Source organism: Kryptolebias marmoratus, linkage group LG14 (assembly GCF_001649575.2).
Source record: "Kryptolebias marmoratus isolate JLee-2015 linkage group LG14, ASM164957v2, whole genome shotgun sequence".
NCBI classification, from domain to species: Eukaryota; Metazoa; Chordata; class Actinopteri; order Cyprinodontiformes; family Rivulidae; genus Kryptolebias; species Kryptolebias marmoratus.
In genome coordinates, this window is record NC_051443.1 from 23,706,098 (window position 1) to 23,710,793 (window position 4,696).

The following is a 4,696-nucleotide window of genomic DNA, read 5'->3' on the forward strand; positions in this document are numbered from 1 at the left end:
TAACAGGAAGTGACGTCACGTGTCTTCTTCCTGAGTTATTTGGGGTTATTTTGTATTCCACGCTACACAAACCCACAAAGAAGAGACTAGACCGCAGAAACGGTGGCGAATCACTTTAGAAACAATAAATATTGGGTTAAAGTTGTGGCGTTTTGGGCAAAGTTGCGATTTTGCGGGGTTTGCTTGATTTTGCGTTAATAGTTGCGATCGCAACATCGTGAAATCCTGGAGGGTCTGAATAACTGACAACGTACGTAATTGGGGTATATCGTGATATATATCGTTATCGTGATATGGGATTTTTTCCATATCGCCCAGCACTACCGCCGCCTTTTTTATTCTATTTTGTTATCGTGCTTAACGAGGTTGAGCTACGAAAGAATAATCGACGCCGCTAACGAAACGAAGCTGTTTCTGCGGCGGTCCGTCTCCATATTTGCCCTCATGTTCACTTTGACTCTTGCACGGCCGACCAGACTTTTACATTTCCATTCTGCACGTTTCCTCTCCTCCTGTGGTCTTTCCAGCGTGCACCCTGAGGTTTCTGCTCTCGGCTCTCAGACGTCACAAACGGAAAACTCGAAACGACTGAAACCAAACCACGTTTCCTGCCGTCGCCCCCCTCTCGCCTGCCGCTCTGCCTTCGCGAGCCTTTCAAACCTTCCTCGGCCTACAGGAAGCCGTCAGTTGTGTTCAGATGAACAAAAATCGTCTCGTGTCAGTCGGCTCGCACACCTAAACACACATTAGTCGTGACAGATTGTCAGCCGCGTCGCCTCAGCGTCGAACTAACAAACAACCTCGGCTGTAAGTCTCTGTAAACCCGGAAAACTTCACGTGTTTATTTGTTTGTGTTGTTTAAAGCTGAGCTTTTAATTCCTGTCAGTTTAAAGATTTATTTATCCGGTAAACAAGCCGTCCGGGGTTCACGCTGAGCTGTAAGCCGTCGGGATTTCAGAGCTCCGGTTTACAAAAAGGTTTCAGCGTTTTTTTTCCTTCGGATTCGACGCTTTTGTTTAAATAAAAGGTTTTTGAGGGAATTAATTTAAATCGGTTCAGTTAATTTGTGAAAATCGGGAATCACCATCAAATCATTTTATTCCTTTTACAAAACAACACAATGAAAGTTAATTAATCTAACGAAGGCAGCAGATTGTGTTGAGCTTTATTGCTCTTAAGTAAGGCTGGACGATCTGATCAAACCTTCTACCACAATATATTTCTTAATTTTGGTCAATACGATGCTATGTCCATGAAACTCCTCCAAATAAATCAATGTTCACCTTTTATTTGTGCTTAGCCTTCAAAGAAATTTGAAATCAATGTCAAATAAACACAAGTGCTCCAATAAACAGAGAAGTTAGTTACGTCTTTATGGCGTGTTGTGTTGGATTGTCGATGCAACCCTCTTCTCCCGTTTCCACTTCCTGGAACGTGGATTGGTCGTCGTGGGCCAAATGAACGGCCCCCAAGGTCTCTCGATCTGACCCCCTTAGACTTTTATCTTTGGGGTCATCTGAAGGCGATCGTCTCTGCTGTGAAGGTACGAGATGTGCAGCACCTGAAACTACGGATGCTGGAAGCCTGTGCTCGCATTTCTCCTGCGGTGTTGCTGTCAGCGTCTGAAGAGTGGGAGAAGAGGGTTGCATCAACAATCCAACACTTTGAACACATTTAATAAGTGGTGAGAAACTTGTAAATAACTCATGAAAGAATAAAGTCACGTTAAAACCAAACACACCATTGTTTTTCTTGTCAAATTCCCAATAAGTTTGATGTGTCACATGACCCTCTTCCCATTGAAGAAACAAAAGTTGGATCCAAAATGGCCGCCATGGTCACCACCCACCTTGAGAAGTTTCCCCCCCTCCCATATGCGAATGTGCCATAAACGAGAAGTTAATATCACTAACCGATGTTTGGTGTGTAAATATGATCCTAAAGGCTTTAATCTGTGTGTGCTTCCTCCCTTCAGTCCACGCTGGACGACGCCACGGACGACTGGGGGATCAAGGTGGAGCGGGTGGAGATCAAGGACGTGAAGCTGCCCCTGCAGCTGCAGAGAGCCATGGCAGCTGAAGCCGAGGCCAGCCGCGAGGCCCGAGCCAAGGTAAGGGGGGTTTAAAGACGAAGCCCGTCCCCGAACGTCACGATCAAGTGTCAGGGTGGTTGGTGGGGATCAAAGGAAAGTGGGCGGAGCTGCACGCGGTCGACACGTTTGAAGCTTTCCCTGTTAAACTGTCTGAATTCTGTTTACAAATGAAACGGGGACCTGTCCTCATGCTCCCTCCGGCCGTCCATGAGTCACAGATGGAGCCGCCCACGTCCCGCACTGACGTTAGCTTTCAGAAATGAAGAGAACAGAGCGGAACCGAAAGACGCATGGAGCTGCTTTTCTGTGTCTCACGGCGCATTAAATGAGACGGACGTCTTTCTTTGGGAGTAGGAGAGTAGGGAAGAGAAGTTTAAAAAAAGAGTCAAAGGTTCGCCTGAAGGTGTCCCCTTCTGAGCCCGAAGGCGTCTCCTTCTGAGCCCGAAGGCGTCTCCTTCTGAGCCCGAAGGCGTCCAAGTCTGAGCCCAGAGGCGTCCTGTGAAACAGACTCCAGAAGTCTGAGTGAAGACGAAGTGCAGCAGGTGGAGATGTGTCGAACCAACAACTTCTTGTTTCTTTTATGAAACTGCAGGGTCCTGGACCAGGACTCTGCTGTGTTTCTGCGGTACCAGGCCCGCTCCGATTCACCAGTTTCCACACGACTTTTAGGGGAACTGAAGTTTCATTTTAAATAATCTGAAGCTTCCTTATCAAAGGAACTATCCGTGTTGGGCTGTCCAGGTAGAGACACCTTTTTTTAGATAAAAGTGGGGCGACTCCAAGTAAAAACCGTCGGTACCGAGTTGCGTCGAGTCCTTTTCCTCCGAGCTGTGACACCGAAGTGCTCTCTCTCCAGGTGATTGCCGCGGAGGGGGAGATGAACGCGTCGCGGGCCCTGAAGGAGGCCTCCCTGGTGATCGCCGAGTCCCCGTCGGCCCTGCAGCTGCGCTACCTGCAGACCCTCAACACCATCGCGGCCGAGAAGAACTCCACCATCATCTTCCCGCTGCCGCTGGAGATGATGCAGGGGCTCCTGAAGCGCTGAGGAGTCGTCCGAATTAAACCACGCAGGTCAAATACACCAGAAAATTCACTTCAAAGTGCATTTAAAGTAGCCGTTTTGTTGGAAAATAGGTTTTGTCTCAGTTTGTCACCCAACCCGAAGTATCTGCCAAAAACTAACCACTGTAGGAACATTCATCTTTTATATTAGTTTTAGTTTTTATTAGTTAGATTTGTAGAAATGGACCCAGGCTCCGTGACTGTTAAAGCAGCAGGAACCTCAGCCTGTCATGTCATCCGTTTTATTGTTTTAAAGAAAAGTGCCTGCTGGGTAATTCACCTGAATCTGCTCACACACGCGCGCGCGCTTTTCCGTCATGTCCTGATATTGTAACAGTACTGTGACCGCTGCCAGCAGGACGGTGCTGAGATTGTTTTTTCCGTTAGTTTTGCTGTTTTTACTCAGAAACTGACCGCGTACGTCAGACTGTACCACCTACAGGCTGGATTTTATATTTGTTGCTGTCAGACCTCAGGGGGCATGGGAGTTTGCCCAGTCAGTTGTGTTCCTTGTTCCTTCAGGTACTCCATGAGTGTGGGATTGGAGGTCTCTCAGTCCCTATAGACCAGGGGTGTCAGCCTCCAGGCCTCGGGGGCCGCTGTCCTGCAGGTTTTAGACGTGTTCTTGCTTTAAATGGACGACTTGTTGCCACACTCCTGGAGAACCTGATGATTTGATGAGGAGGTGATTAAACTGTTTGAATCAGGTGTGTTGGAGCAGAAAAACCTAAAACTCCCAGGAGAGCGAAGCCTCAAGGCCTGGAGTTTGACACCCCAGTCTGGTTCACATCGCCGGCAGCAAGTCGGCCATCTTCAGGGGTGAGAGTTGGACTTCGCCACACCTGCCCGTTGGCGCAGGATTCCGTCTCTGTTGATGAGAATCAGCTCCTCCTTGCACCAGAACGGGGCGGACTGGGAGTCAGGCGATGTAGTTTGAAGCATCTCTGGGTTTTGTTCACGAATGAGGGAAGAGCAGAGCGTGAGATCGACCGGCGGATCGGTGCAGCTTCTGCAGTATCACGTACTCTGTGCCGGTCCGTTTCAGTGAAAAGGAAGCTGAGCTGAAAAACAAAACTCTTTTGCTCCTTTCACACCGGCTCTAAAGGTCCCGGCTCCACTCTACTCAGCTCGCTTTGCGCACGTTTCCATCTGCATTTTTTCAAGGCCGGTCCCTGCTTTGGAGTCGGGCCAGCCGGGTGGGCGGCGCAAGCTTAGCTCCTGTTCACTCATTGGTCGTGGGTGTGACCAGATGTGAGCATAAAGAGCGAACGGTAGGAATATAAACAACAGCGTTAGCTTACTCTGCAACGTTTCTGCCGTCTGTCCCCCAGCTGAAGGCGCTGTAAAGCCTGAAATCTCCGGCTGATAACAGCCGTCCTACTCCGCGCAACAATGGCGGCATCCAGAGCATTTCTTCCTCTGCGCCTCTCTTCCTGAAGTCTCAGGAGAATCCCCATAAGTTTAAAAAACAGCAACAACACAGGGCCAACGTTGTCCATAGCGCTTCCGTTGTTTACACAACTGGCGCCAAGTTTCGGTAGT

At 48.9% G+C, this 4,696-nt stretch overlaps 1 protein-coding gene across 2 annotated transcripts in view; it reads left to right on the forward strand.

The window, feature by feature from the left end:
- Positions 1-3,246, forward strand: part of stom (stomatin) — a 9,628-nt gene extending 6,382 nt beyond the window's left edge. For both annotated transcript variants that reach the window (XM_017425546.3, XM_017425547.3), the window contains 2 exons: positions 1,976-2,110; positions 2,949-3,246. In XM_017425546.3, the coding sequence (XP_017281035.1) occupies positions 1,976-2,110; positions 2,949-3,137 (324 nt within the window). In that variant the 3' untranslated portion in view covers positions 3,138-3,246. The remainder of the gene's footprint in view (positions 1-1,975; positions 2,111-2,948) is intronic.
- Positions 3,247-4,696: the final 1,450 nt, after the last annotated feature.